The sequence below is a fragment of the Solanum dulcamara genome, chromosome 10, assembly GCF_947179165.1.
Source record: "Solanum dulcamara chromosome 10, daSolDulc1.2, whole genome shotgun sequence".
Lineage (NCBI taxonomy): Eukaryota > Viridiplantae > Streptophyta > Magnoliopsida > Solanales > Solanaceae > Solanum > Solanum dulcamara.
This window is the reverse complement of record NC_077246.1, coordinates 38,787,778-38,802,215: the sequence shown is the minus strand read 5'-3', so window position 1 is coordinate 38,802,215 and position 14,438 is coordinate 38,787,778. Positions and strand designations below refer to the sequence as shown.

At 35.4% G+C, this 14,438-nt stretch overlaps 1 protein-coding gene across 2 annotated transcripts in view; it reads left to right on the top strand.

The window, feature by feature from the left end:
- LOC129870346 (protein PHOTOPERIOD-INDEPENDENT EARLY FLOWERING 1) overlaps positions 1-12,219 on the top strand; it is a 48,048-nt gene extending 35,829 nt beyond the window's left edge. For both annotated transcript variants that reach the window (XM_055945103.1, XM_055945102.1), the window contains exons 20-21: positions 10,157-10,677; positions 11,353-12,219. In XM_055945103.1, coding sequence (XP_055801078.1) covers positions 10,157-10,677; positions 11,353-11,773 — 942 coding nt within the window. In that variant the 3' untranslated portion in view covers positions 11,774-12,219. The remainder of the gene's footprint in view (positions 1-10,156; positions 10,678-11,352) is intronic.
- The last annotated feature ends 2,219 nt before the right edge of the window (positions 12,220-14,438 follow it).

The following is a 14,438-nucleotide window of genomic DNA, read 5'->3' as shown; positions in this document are numbered from 1 at the left end:
TAGAATCTATTTCATCTCCCTTGCTTTTGGAGGAGATTATTAAATTTAAAAAAAGAAGAAAAGAAACAAAGACTTATCAAAGAGTAGAACAAAAGGTTTAAGGAAACTAAGAATTTCCCTTGTGTCCTTTTATTCTTGTTGTTGAGGGTAGGGACCTCGCAAAGAATGAAACCATAGGAGATAGAGGGACTGAGGTTGATAAACTATTTCGGATGGTAACTTTTAGGTCTCACTCGAAGTTGTATTTATGTTGACAAAGTTGTTCTACTTTAAATTATCACTTCTCATAATTTTTTGTTCTTTCATGTGCATTCTTGTTGCTATTTTGGGGGCATTGATATGTGTTTAGAGATTAGGGGTGTCAAACGTGCGGGTTGGGCTAAAGACCCATTCAAAGTTTACTTGGGTTAAAAGCTTACCAAGTTTTCATTCTTTCTTTGTTTTGTTTTCTTGTAAATTGTTTAATCACCAAACAAAACTAATAACACTTTTTTTTTAATTTCTTTATTATGGGAAAATATAACAGCATGAAACAAAAATATATGTTTTCAAAAACATTTTGACAAGATTTCTCGTGTGTCCGTATGAGCTATATACTTGGATTAAATTAAACCAAGTTTTAGATGAGCGGGTCACGTTTTCACGTACTAATTATGTTATTTCTATTAGAGATGCATGATTGAAAAATGGTCAACATTGCATGAAGAGTTACAAAAAACATGGCAAAGTGTTTTGACCTAGTGATAGAGAAGAATATATTGTGTAGTGAGTGTTTCTTCTGCTCCACCCTGATTAGTCTTTGCTTGTTCCTAGTTGGAAGAAGATAAGATGCTCTTCCTCATCTTAGACGACCTTTTACTTGAACTTTCTTCCTTTGGATTAAGACTCTCTTAATTTTTTCTCTTGAACGTCGTGCCAACACAAAGAAGTCTTATGAATTTATCATCAGCTCTCTGATGGAAAAAGAACACTTTCTTCTTGGCTGGTGAGAAATCCTTTGAATTAACAGATTTGTAGAAGGCCATACACGGTTCATCCTAATCAAGCGAACCAACAGGCTTAAAATAGACGATAAGGGTTAGTGAAGCACTCAAATCAGCATCAAGGAGCAAAAGAAACATATGTAAAAGAAGGGGAAGGAAGATTCAATCTTACGTATGTAGAGTATATCTAAATTTCAACATTGTCATTTTGTTAGAATCGAATCATGGTTGGGTGATATGGAAATCCTGTGTAATTATCCATAGTGAGATTACAACTGCGATTTGGTTGAAGTGGCGGAGAAGATTCTCAGGTTTTGGGTAAACCTTGCTATCTAGCTTTAAATTGGTTCATTAGCAATGAAAGGTCTTATGTAGATGCAACTAACATAAACAAATGACCGAAGCTTACACTTCAATCTACATAGGAGGAGGACAATAGTCGACACTAAAACCTTCAATTCCTATCTTGTTGCCATATCGGAAACTTCAGTGATCCCTTTTTTGAGGATGGTAATAGACTAATAGTATATTTGTCAACACAGAATTCTGTGTTGGCATCCAAAGTTACAAATGAGATCAGTGAGTCGTTCTATCCTTTCCTACTTACAGGGACTCCATACACTGTAATAAAGACTTTGATTCTTCTACGAAAAATTCTTTACACCAGAAATGAAAGACAAAATACTTTGAAGCTTAATCTTCTGTAAAGAACTATGTTTATCGTCAAAACACATAGCATTCCTTTCTTTCTGACAGTCCACCATATGCAAGCTAGAATAACCCTCCACTATTTCTTGTTATTTATATTCCTCCCTTCGCTGTTCCAGCATCTTAGTAAATCCAATGGACTCCTTGGCATCACCCAATTCACTTTCCCCAAAGTCAAAAACAATTGCAACAGTTGATCTGTCACTCTGCAAGGTAGAAACAGATGGCTATTGTGTTCCTGGGCTCTATTGCTTAGATAACACCTGGAGCTCATTTGCCAGCCCCTTTTTTGCAGATTCTCATGAGTAAGACATGCTTTGTTAGCAACCAGCCATGCAAAGCATCTTACTTTAATGGAATTTTTGTCTTCCAAATCTGTCGCCAAGGCCACCCCTCCTGTTGGATCCTCCATTGCTTTATCTTTTGTACACCCCTTTCACTGTGAATCTCATCTTGTTGTCCCCTTTCCATGTGAGCAGATCAGGTTCACTGGATATTCCATTGAAAGATTCAAGAGATTTTGTAAGTTCAGCAGCCATGTCTATCTCCCAATCATTTGTAACTAGTCCAGCCTCAATGCATGCCAAATTTCACTTCATCCATAAAGCTCACATTTACGCGGGATAGTGCTTCTAACTCTGAGCTCTCTTCTCTTTCGGGCAACAATCTTCCACTGCCTTGGCATGTTGATAGTCCACATTCAGCAGCCATGTCTATCTTCCAATCATTTGTAAGTAGTCCAGCCTCAATGCATGCCAATTTTCTCACTTCATCCATAGAGTTCACATTTATACGGGATAGTGCTTCTAACTCTGAGCTCTCTCCTCTTTCGGGCAACTATATACCACTGCCTTGGCACATCGATAGTCCATAGAACAATCATATCATCGCCGGTCCAACTATAATGAGACAACTCAGTGGTACAAAATTGTTATGAAAAAGTCTTTCAATGCTTTTGGAGTGAATGCCTTTGGGTTTGAACAAGGAATCCTTGATGTGATTTTGAGGATGGGACTAAAGAGGAGGGAACAACTTCTACACTAAAGAAACAGGATGAGGGTCATGGAACAAAACGTTAAAGAAAGGGAAAATGAGGTAAAGAAACTCAAAAGCCCAGTGAACTATGAAAAAGGGAACTGCAGTTTAGAGGAAAGGATTATAAGGGGTAGGAAGCAAAATGCTGTTTCAGAAGGAAAGTCAAAGCTATTAGCTGGAATGTGCAGGGCTAAACGATAGTAGTAAGAGATTTGCTAACAAATGTGTGGTAGAAAAGTAGAAGCCAGACATTTTCTGCATGCAGGAACAAAAAATTGAGGACTTACACTGGCTTTAACAAGACATATTTGGGGTTCTAGATGGGTGAATTGGACAGAATTCAAAGACAATTGTTTCGGTGGTTGAATTACTATCTTCTGGGAAGAGATATTATGGACATGTACTGATGTGCAACTATGTTATTCTATTTCTACAATGCTTGAAGGGGTTCAGGTAACTACCAATTGGTATTTCACCGGAGTTATGAGCCACACTCCAACTGAAACGAGCCAGGTTGTGGGATGAAATGTCTACAATCAGATGTTTATGGAATGATCATTGGGTGATAGGAGGCGATTTCAATTGTGGAGATTTGAGCATGAAAGATTCAATTGCATAAGGAGATCTAGTGCTTTGAGGAGCTTTATAGACTTCATTCAGGACATGGGATTGAGTGACCTTCCATGATAAAGTGCCAGTTATACCTGGTTTATGGGAGACGAATTTACTCGAGCATCCAGTATAGATAGATTTATAATTTCCAATGAATGGAATGATACTTCTGGCTCTGTGAATGAGTTATCTCTCTCAAAGGTTATCTCAAACCACATGCCAATTTTTCTAGATTGGTCTACAAATGATTTCTAGTTTATATTTGAAAATGTGGTTACAACATGAAGGTTTCAGTAAGAAGATTACAGAATGCTGGCCTTGATTTTATTCCTTTCCAAAAACAGATACATCTTCAAAAGACCTCTCCATTTGGAACAGAGATTGTTTTGGCAAAGTCAAAATAAGGAAAGCCAAAGCCTTGGAGAAGCTACTGTTGCTAGCAATCAACCAAAAAATGGATTAAAAACCAAATTGAGATTTGAGATAGCATGCTTGCTTAATCTGAAAACTAAAATCCATCTGCTGGCAAAGGAAGAAGAGATCTCCTAGAGACAAAAGTTGATGTGCTTGTGGCTTAAGGAGGGGGTGATAGGAATACTAAGTTCTTCCAAAAAGTTTTCCATCTCTTACTGGAGATAAAATTGCATAGATTGATTAAAGGAGGCTGATGAGATAACCGAGGACAAAGAGGTTATCAAAGGAGAAATTCTGAATTTTTACCACAAACCTGATTGGCTTCACAATGGTCTCTAACGGAAGTCATGTGTCACCATTAAGCAAGGCATCATTGCTGCTCTCAATCATTTTCACCATAACTACCACATGGTTAATTCTTTCAATGCTTCTTTTATTGCTATCATTCCTAATAGGAAAGGGGTTATGGAACTAAGAGATTACAAGCCTATAAGACTCATAGGCAGCATAAATAAAATTGCAGTAGAAAGACTCAAGAGGGTGATACGGTAGCTTAGCTTTGGACATCAGAATGCATTTATCAACAGTAGACAGATAATTGATGTTGCTCTCATAGAAAATGAGGTTTTGGATTGAAAAAGCTTTTGATACATTTTGTTGGCCTTACCTTTTCTCAATCCTTAGACAAATGAATTTTGGAGAGAGATGGACCAGACGTATCTGATATTGCATCACTACAGTTAAGTACTCCATTCTTGTTAACAGAAGTCTGCCGGGTTTCTGTTCTCCCAAGAGAGGGTTCAGGCAGAGGATACTCTATTTCCCTTTTTCTTTATATGGATATGGAAGGACTTAGTAGAATGCTTGAAAAAGCCAAGCAAGTCCTGTGGCTTGAAGGGTTCATAGTGGGTAAGGAAAACTCCTAGTTCTCTGTCACGCCTATTATTTGCATATGATACACTCATCTTCTGTGGACCAGAGAGGTCTCAATTCTCAATTCCTTTATCTAAACCTCACTCTTATGATATTTGAGGCAATGTCTGGTCTACACTTCAATATGCTCAAAAGTGTTATCTATCAGTGAATATGGTTTCAAGTCTAATGGACCTAGAAGACATTATGCTTTGTAGCACAAGCTTCGTTCCCACTAACTATTTGGGCCTGCCTCTAGGTGCCAAATACAAGTCTACACTGATCTGGAATGCAGTAATTGAGAAATTCGAGAAAAACCTGGCCACATGGAAGAAACAGTACATATCTCACAAAGATTAGAAACAACTGGATAGAATAAGAAGAAATTTTCTATGGGAAGCGAACAGTCTGGGTCACAAGAACCATCTGGTGAAATAGTCTAAAGTCATACTTGTTGAAGCATTTAGTGGGCGTTTTGATCGACTTATTTTTACTAGCTTTCGGCTTTTAAGCTCTTTTTTAGTTTTGGAAGTGTTTGGGTATATAAAAAAGTGCTTTTATGCACATTTTTAGGCTGAAAAAGTAGCAAAAAAAGCCAACAACTAAAAGTTTGAGTGTTCCCAACTTATGGCTTTTGGCTTTAACTTATAAGCCACTTAAAAAAAGTCAATCCAGACACCCCCTTAGTGGACTTGGAGTCCAAAGACCCAAGTCTTACTCAACAAAATCATGCTGATGAAATGGCACTGGAAATTTAATCAAGATGATGTTGGGCAATGGAAGGAGATTATCATAGAAAAATATGGGAGACTTGACCATTGGAGCACGAAAGCTATCAGAATACCTGATGGTATAGGATTATGGAAGAGCATAAACAGTCTATGGGATATTCTAACATCTACTTCCAGATTGGTGATGGGGTCAACACAAAGTTTTGATTGACAAGTGATAGGGGATTCAACACTAAAGGAAGTATCCCCAAATCTCCTTGTATTAGGAAATCCAAACTCTTTTATTCCTCATAATTGAGAGTGCAGTTCACAGTAACAAAATCTTAAGAGGAACTTGCAAGATTGAATGGTGGATGAAATCATAGATTTGTTGAAATGTCGGGTGAATGCAGTGTTTTAAGAAGCGAGAAGCGGAAAAAAGCGACGAGGGCTCACTTCAAAGAAGCGAGAAGGGTGAAGCAAAGCGCATGCTTTTTTCATAAAAACGCTATTTAGTATAAAAATAAAAAATATTAAATATGTATAGATAAATAATCAAGAATTCAATAGAGGTAACATATTAAGCAAATCTTTCAATTCTTAGATTAAAAGGTAAATAGATAGCAATAATCCTCACAATTCATAAGAGTAACTCAATCACAGAAGTCAGAACAACAAAAAAACAAAGGAAAAAAGAAATAGAGACAGAACAGAGCAGCTGGCAGCAAAACAATAAAAACAGAGCAGCTGGCAGCAAAACAATAAAAACAGAGCATACACACAGCATTACAAACAGAGCATACTGAGAACCTCAAATCAGGAAAAAAAAGAACAGAATAGCGCTACTTAAGTGGGCTTTGCCCCAGCTACCTCTATCCTTGGGAAACCAAACGAGCTACCGAAGGAAAGGGATGCAGTCTCTCTCTTGGAAAGTAGCATTACAAATAGAAAATTGAAAGAAAAAAAACCTAGTTACCTTTAGCAACAGTCGCGCAGAAGATAAACGGAAAAAGAAGAAGAGAAGAAGAGAAAAAGAGAAGAAGAGTAGAAGAACAGAAGAGAAGAGAGGAAAGAATAAGAAGAACTAACCTTCAGTAGCAGTCACAGCAGTAGTCGATAGGAGGGAAAATAATTGGAATAATTAACTGTAAGTATTTTTATAGAAATTAAAAAAAACACCCTAGTAGCACTTTATTTCAATTAAGCGAGCTTTTTCTTGCTTTTATAAAAAGCGCGCTTCTCGCTTCTACCCAGAAGAGCACACTTTTTCAATATCATCTCACTTCAAGGCATTACAGCGCCGGCTTGTCGCCTCGCCTCGCCTCGCTTCTCGCTTTAAGCGAGCGCTTCAGCGCTTTTTAACAACACTGGGTGAATGTACTGTTAAAACACAGTAGAGGGACAAAATGAAATGAGGGAGCTCAAGGATGGCCTCACTGAGTTAAGGAAGGATATGATGATATGTGCTCCAATCTAAGTTGTGTGGACTCTTTACCTTCAGTGCCGCACCAGCATCGACATGAGGTGGGTGTGGGATACGTATTGGATATGGTCAAATGAATTTGGGTTCTTTGACCAAAGTTGACTGGGAAATTTCGGAGAGATACAATGACTTCTGAATCAAACTTAGTAATGAACACTAATGAGATGCATATGTACTTTATAATAATTATAGATTTGAATTTGCTCTCAAAAATTCGTCCATTCCAGTCCTTTCAACTAGTCTACCATAATTTAGGCATATTCTTATAAATCTATTTTTCTATATGAAGTATTTTTAGCCAAATTCCTGCACCTGTATCCGCACTCCCGAATCTTGAAATTTAGATCATAAAGGATCCGACCTCTAGATATGCACACGTGTCCGAGCAGCTTAGGCTCCAATAAAATGATGACAGACTTATGGTCATGGAAACTAGTATGGAAGACAAAATTACCACCCAAAGTAAGCTTCTTCAGCTGGTTGGATTTAGAGGGTGCTTGCCCCATCCAGGATTCAGGGATGACTTCTTAACTAGCTAACAAGTGTTTCATAAACCAAAAGGACAAAATCCATTAACCATTTGTTTCTTCACTGCTCAATGGCTGCGGACATTTGGAATATGTTTCTCATTATTATTGTACTAAGTCACTGAACTCGTTTACGCTCTTCATTGTCAGAGATTCCTATGTGAGCTAGAATTTTAAGAAAAAATCATCAAAAAGATCTAGAGCCCGTTTGGATGGGCTTAAAAAAAGTAACTTTTATGTATGAAGTGCTTTTAGAACTTTGAAGTGCTGAAAGTTATTTTTATAAATAAGCAGTTGAGTGTTTGGATAAAAGTGCTTATGATGTGAATTTTAGGGTTAAAAGAATAAAAAAAGGTAGTTTGAGAATTTAGTTAAAATATAAAGGATATAAAAGTAATTTCCATGATCAAAGAAAATGACTTTAAGCACTTTGGAAAAAAAGTTAGGAATCCTAACTTTTCATTTTTGACTGACTTTAAGAACTTTATAGCTTAAAGTCAGCATTAGGCAAACACGTTCAAAAACTAAAAAGGGGCTTTAAGTTGGTTTTGACCAACTTAAAGCCCATCCAAACGGGCTCCTAGATTATGTTACCTGCAAGCAGGGGTGGCTCAATATAATTGGGAGCCTAGTAAATTTCAGTTAGAGGCCTAAAATTTAAACAAACTTGATATGTACTTATTTCTTAAATGTATTTTTCTAGCCTTTTTAGATGCAAATTATTATTTAATATTTTTTTCATAAATGACTTCTTTGGATTTTTTTCTTTCAATTATTAGTTTTAGGTAAGATTTTATCAATTCGACGTTGAAAAACATCATTTCACTGAGCAATCATTATATGAGTTGTTAACATAATTTTATAAGTAAAGTTGAGAAATCTTAGATAAAAATAAGAGTTATAACCTTAGAATTTGATTCAAGAAGTTGATAACTTAGTATACCGCCACTTTAACATGCTTGCTGTAATGCTTGAAAATCTAAGAAAAAATAAAGAAAGAGAGTGTGCAATTCACTTGCTCAACACTTTTCGGCTATTGATTCTTATTTTTGATAGAGTATTACGCTATCTTGTTAAATATTTGAAGAAAGAATGTACAAAATGATAAAATGTAAGAAGGCAAAATATCATTTTCTTGATTTCTTCTATTTGTAAAGGGGTTCAAGTAAATAAAATAATATATATTTTTTAAAAAATAATACTTTTTATCATAGATAATAAATTTTTTCTATGAAAAATACTGAAACATAATTTATTCTTGGTAAAAATTTGAGGGCCCCCAAATATTGGAGGCCTAAAGCATATGCCTTATTTCTTTAAGCATAGAGCCAGCACTGCCTGCAAGCCATTTTTTGGTATATTTGGCAGGAAACAACCTCTCTACCTCTTCAAGGCAGGGGTAAAGTTTGCGTACACTCTACCCTTCCCAGATCCTATTTGTGGGATTACACTAGGTACGTTGTTGTTATTGTACGGAAAGGAATCGAAATGTTTTGATGGGTTATCAACTTCAAACTGCTGTCTAAAGGCTAGATGCTTTGTCAATCTTTTCAGTTGATGAGCTAAACTCTGTCCTATAACTAACTCTCTTGCACTTTTGGATTTTGTCAGTTCTGGTTTTTTAGCACTCTGTTGCCCTATAAATAAGCTGACAAAACTTTTCCTTTTGTATTAACTTTTCCTTTTGTAATCCTTTGCAGCATCTTCTTGATGCTTCTTATGATATCCTATTTCCTCAAATACTCTTTTGGCAGAAGAATCACTCTTAACGGCTTTTTAGTCATTTTGCTCTTTGGCTCTCCATTTAGTCAATTTCTGTTCATTTCCATTGCAATGTTTATTTGTGTTCATGTTCTTTTTATTACTGAGTTTTTGTCAAGCATCTTTTAAATATGTATGATAGTAAGTCATTTGACATAGCGCTTCCTCTGTACACAGAAGCTATAGACCAAGATATGCTTACTGGTATGATTTTGGGGTGTGTTTGGTATGGAGAAACATTTTTGAGAAAATGTTTTTCAATTTTCTGATGTTTGGTTGGTCAATATGTTTTGAAAACCTTTTCTCTAGGAAAACAAGTTCCTTAAAAATGAGGAAAATGACTTCCCTAATGGTAGTAGGGAAAACAAGTTGGATAAGTGACATTCTAAGTTTATTGTCTCCTCTCCACCCACCCAATCCCCCCAACCCCCGAAACCCCACTCCCATCCCATACTGCCTCCATAGTGTTTTGCTAGATAATATATAAATGCTTTTGGGATAATATTTTCATGCATACTTATCAAACACTAGAAAATAAGTAAGAAACACACTTGTTTTCCAGGAAAATATTTTCCAGGAAATCATTTCCCGTGGAAAACATGTTCCATCGTACCAAACCTTTGTATTTTTCAAATATGCCCCTTTTACTTCTGCAGATGAGCTCTTAGTTGTAAAACTGAACTTAGCTTGACATCAAATTGCCAAATAGTTGTATTTGGTGATGGGGTGGTTTTGAGGGATACAAAGGGAAAGGAGGAAAAATTTACTTCAAGCTTCTATTTAATAATTGAATGATGAATTGGTTGAGTGAAAGGGTCAGGAGTTAACTGAAATTCGTTGCATCAACCTTTCTGTACTGGCCAAGCCAATCAGCTGCTGTAAAAGAAACTTCCTGTAGTTTGAAAGAATTTAAGTTTTATAGTAGCAGTGTTATGCATAATCAAATTGCCCTCCCCTGGGAAAGAAAATGGTAATGTTTATATTTGGCTAACTTTTTGGTCCTCTTTTCAGGAAAATGTCCGACTGGTGTTGGATATCGCATCAGAGATCCCAGATCATGAGCCGCTTGTTCAAAAGCATTTCTTTGTCCTTCTTTCCTCTGTGTGGAAAATGCGGAAAAACCTTACAAATACGTTCTCATCTTCCCAGAATGGATTCTTTCATTCTGGAAATTTATTTACACCAATTACGAACCGTGTTTCGACGAATTACTCAATGGGTCCACCTGTAAAGAGATTTTCTAATTCAAGTGTTTGCGCCAAGTTAGTAGCAGTTGCTCTTGCTGACCAGCAGAGTGCACAAAGTGATGAGAGAGTCCCCATCTGTGACCAGAGAGAAGAAGCTTCTTTTCCTGCTGAGCATTTGGATATCACACTGGAATTTGGGGCAGAGAAAGATGATGAGACAATTCCCCTGCTAGATCCTGTAACTGTCAAAATACTTGGTCCTGGATCTCCATCGTTTCCAAGAATGACAATAGCTGAGCATCATCATTTCAAGTCTTCCAAGATTATGGCTGAAAACCGATTCTGGTATGTTATCATGCAACTCTAGTTTGTTACATGCTTACAGTTAAGTGAACGGAGTCAAATGGCAACTTAATTAAATGATTTCAGTCTGTCAGTGAGGTTAAACAGACCTCTTTCTTAGGTTGAATTATCTTAGATATCCCTTTCAGTTTCTAAAAGTTCATGCAATTCCTTAAGTTGTGAGTCATTATATTGACACTGTGCTATTAGTTTTCTTCTATATCATGGTGTTATTTGATAGTCACATCTACTTTTTGTGATCATACAACAAAGAAATGAAATTCACATATAAGAATTGGAAAAGATTGTAGGTCTTTCACATTCTCGTACTTTATTTTTGTCTGTGTTCTGAATTCTCCATCATTTAGAGGCGCTGTCATTCACATTCTCTTCTAAGAACCAACTAAGGCAAGAAGTTGTACTGAAAGCAAATGTAACATTCGGATATGTTGTTTCAAGTCTATTTTATAGATATGCTCTTAAGTACTTGAATTTGAAAAGATAAATTCAAAACGGAGATTTGTCCTTGGTACACTGTATGTAATTTTGGAAGCACTGTTGAAGTTGTTAGTACTTCAAATTTAATGAGTGCACATTGATCCCGATTAATCGACTTTCTCATTTAAATCCATATTAATGTGGGGATTAGTGTTTACATGCTACTTTTCTGTTTTTCAGGGCTGCATCAAGTAGTGAAGGTTGTTTAGATTGGGCTTCCCTTGCTTTTCCTATTGGGGATGCCAAATCACATACTCCGTTGAAATTGCAATTTTTGGGGAAGCATAAGCCCTCTGATTCGGTGAAGGTATCGAAATCTAAGTCCAGAAAGATTTTAACAGAATCTAGTGACGTTGGTTGGACCAAGGATCTAGTGTTGCCACCAATGCCATCTGTGTCTGATGATTCCTGTCCAAGAGATGATGTGGGATTATCATTCCTTGCAGAAAGTGGAAATGGTTTTGAAGATAGGGCCCTGTTAGACCTAAATCCGGTATTTAATGCAGGGAGTGAGGATGTACTCACACATGAATATGTTCCGGAATTTATATCGGGACTTGATGATTGGTCAGTGTTTCCAGAGTTCACAGATATCGGATAGCTATCAAAATGTGAACTATGATATCACCTTGGAGTCTAAGGTGTCAATTTGCTCTAATATTGGAGGCAAGAAACGTTTCAGGCACCAAGGCTAGGAATCATGAAGGTGCTCTCGGGGGGTGGTTCATAAGGAAAGGGAAAATCTCGTTTATTAGATGCCGATGAAGAGACAATTGGTTTGCCGTGGCAGCAGTTTTCATGTGTGGACATTGATGGTCAGAGGTATTTGGTGGACGTGAAAGACGTAGAGATGCTCTGCATACTAAATGTAAAAAGTTAGCAATTGATGTAAGTAGGCTGCTTAATTTTTTCATTAATGGGAAATCTGTGCTTGGAAATTTTGGAGGATGCAATCTAGTCAAATTCATTTGTGTAGGCACATTTCCCCGCTTAGATTTCGGAAAAAATGTAGTGGTTTAGTTATTGAAATGAAAAGTTATTTCTGCACCTTTATCTCTCTCTGCCTAATTCATTGGATTATCACACCGATGATGTTCCAAGTTAAATAGTCAAAGATGACGCTGCTCTCTGTGCGTCAAATAACTAGACACCGTTCATTGAGGGAGATTTTACCTGGGTACTGCAACAACGTACCTGGTGTAATTTCAGAGTTTGGAAAGGATAGAGCATACGTAAACTTTACTTCTATGTTGAGAGGTATAAAGCCTATTTTGGGGGAGTTTACCTTTTTACTTGGGTATACGGAAATAATCCATTCCTTACAAAAAAAAAGTGATACAACTTCTTTCACCAAAACTAACAGTACTCTGTTAACAATATATACACAATTTGGTAAAGCATACAATTTACAAACAAAACATAGATTGTATTGTTGTATGTTGCATGTATTTTGTATATCGTGTTTATGTCATTGTATGTCCACTGATCATTGGACATACCAAACACATACAATTTATTGTTGTTCTTCCTCTTCCAATTTCAATTTGAAAAAATCAGCTAAAATTAACCCTAATTTTCACCAAACTACTTTTAAAATGGTATATAAACTCGTAAGTATATTCATGACCAATCCAAAAAAATGACAAATTTGCTATAATCGATTTTTGAATTCAAAGTTTTGAAGTTTTTTTTTAAGAGTAAGTTATCAAAAACGCATTTACACTAACTTTTTTTTTGAGTTTCATACCTAAACTACCACTCATTAGTTTGAGAAACACTTCTCAGTGGTGTTATAATACACTTTTTAGTGGTGTTGTAATAAACTCTCTTTTATTTTTTTTAAAAAAACTTGCCACATGACATTCGACATGGATAAAACATAAAAAAAATTACTAGAATATTCAATTTAAGACTTTAATTTACATAATATAAAGTGATGATTATTGTTATATCCCCAAAAATGAAACTATTTACCGTTGGATACCCCATTACTTTCATACCCTTTGTTTGTAACTATCTCGCACATTTGATACCATGAGAATATATAATATACTCTGATGGTATCAAATAATTTTGCTGAAATACTGTCTCTTCCTTTTTGATACCATCAGAATAGATTATACTCTGATGGTATCAAGAAGAAACTGCTTTATAAATTGTTTGATACTGTCAAAGTATAATATACTCTGATAGTATCAAAGAGGAACAAGGGAAGGGGCACTGGTGTAAATACACGTTTGATACCATGAAAGTGTATATATACTATGATGATATCAAGAAGAAAGAGACAGTGCTTCAGCAAAACTGCTTGACACCATCAGAATATATTATACTCTGATGGTATCGAGATCAAAGAGGAGTAGTGATGCTGACAACAGCATGATGTCATGCGCGAAATTAAAAGGGAGAAAGTGGGGTAAGAGGGTAAATAGTTTGGACCATGAATATATTAATAGTAAATATTTTGGATTGAGTCCAATTTAGATAAATAGTTTCACAATTAGTCTATTTTGTGTAGTTTTTCCTAATATAAATTTATTCATTTTTATTTACAACATTAACATTTTAATTACAAACATGACAACTTATTAAATATGCACAACTTTACACGTTTTTATACCTACTTTTTTGGCTTATGGATTGATTTTGTAATTGGATACATTTCTTTACTTATTCTTTTTTGACTTTTTAGATTTTGTTGCTAATTTTTGAGGGTGAAAATTTATCATCTAATTAATATGATTTCTACCATTAATCATATTCTTTATTAATTTAAAATATAATTACTATTGAAAAAAGATTTTTCTCTCTTTCTCTCTCTTTAATTCCATTTTCATTCTTATATATAGGTCTCTTTTTACTTCTCTCTTCAAATGAATATATGTTAGTTAAAAAAATGGAAATGGTACACATTTTGTGTTTAGATTGATGACTATTTTTTTTAACCATAAAATAACTTACACTAAAATATAATCAAATTTTATCCCTATTATAAATCATTATACTCAAAGCACTCGTTTTATAATTTTAGTTTTAAAAAGAGTATATTAAATAATGTACATTGTGGATTAAGTTTTGTGGACAGTTATTTGTAACCACAATAAATAACTTACACCAACAAATAATTAAATTTCACACTAATTAAAAGTCATGATTATAAAATTCATTTTCGTTATTTATTCCAACTATATATTTCCTTAATCCATAATATTATCAACTATCTACCAATATTTATCATCAAATTAATAAATAATTATACCAACATA